Source organism: Alexandromys fortis, unplaced genomic scaffold (genome assembly GCF_014885135.2).
Source record: "Alexandromys fortis isolate MF-2015 unplaced genomic scaffold, M_Fortis_MF-2015_v1.1 scaffold_132, whole genome shotgun sequence".
NCBI classification, from domain to species: domain Eukaryota; kingdom Metazoa; phylum Chordata; class Mammalia; order Rodentia; family Cricetidae; genus Alexandromys; species Alexandromys fortis.
Window position 1 is genome coordinate 3,111,652 of NW_026068055.1, and position 684 is coordinate 3,112,335.

At 35.8% G+C, this 684-nt stretch overlaps 1 protein-coding gene across 1 annotated transcript in view; it reads right to left on the minus strand.

The window, feature by feature from the left end:
• Positions 1 to 303: 303 nt before the first annotated feature.
• Positions 304 to 684, minus strand: part of LOC126487171 (alpha-enolase-like) — a 24,810-nt gene continuing 24,429 nt past the window's right edge. The window contains exon 2 of the mRNA XM_050119844.1: positions 304 to 462. Coding sequence (XP_049975801.1) covers positions 304 to 462 — 159 coding nt within the window. The remainder of the gene's footprint in view (positions 463 to 684) is intronic.

Here is a 684-nt window from a genome sequence, read left to right on the forward strand (position 1 = left end):
AAAGAATTTAAGCTGGGATACTGGGACTCAGTTGTTGTTTGTTTTTTAAATCATTATCCTAAAGTACAGCCTATAATATGTCTTCTCAGTAGAAACTCTTATATTCTAGCTGTGTGATTCTGCCTTGTTTTTTTTTTTTTATTTATTTTTTTATTTTTTTTGCAGTCTCTGCTATATCAGAGGCAGGGACGGTATTTATCTTAGCTTTATCTATGTGAATTTCTTGCTATATTTATTAACAACCCTCAATCATCAAAATCATATTTAAACTAACACTATTATTGTATAAAATCATAGCATTGGTTAAACATTGTAGTTTAGGACTAAATCATCTTCATAATAATCCACAGGCAAAACTGCAGAGTAAAATGGAATATTTCCAAGAGATGATCTTACTGCATTAAGGGCAATGGGGATCTTCTGAAGTCCATTCACACCATGCCAAAAAACAGAGAAAAATCCCTGTAGCAAACACATAAAGTCACAGGAGCAGCAAGAAGAATTCTGGTGCCAAGGCTCTTGGGACCTTCCCTGTCTGAGATTCTTCCACCGAGGATTTGTTTTCTGGTGGGCCAATCACCTGAAATTAATTGCCAGCTGCTGTTTCTTTGACATCGATAAAAGTAATTCTCACTGAAACATGAATAATTAAATGTTGAAGGAGCGGCAGGGCTGCGTCCCTGG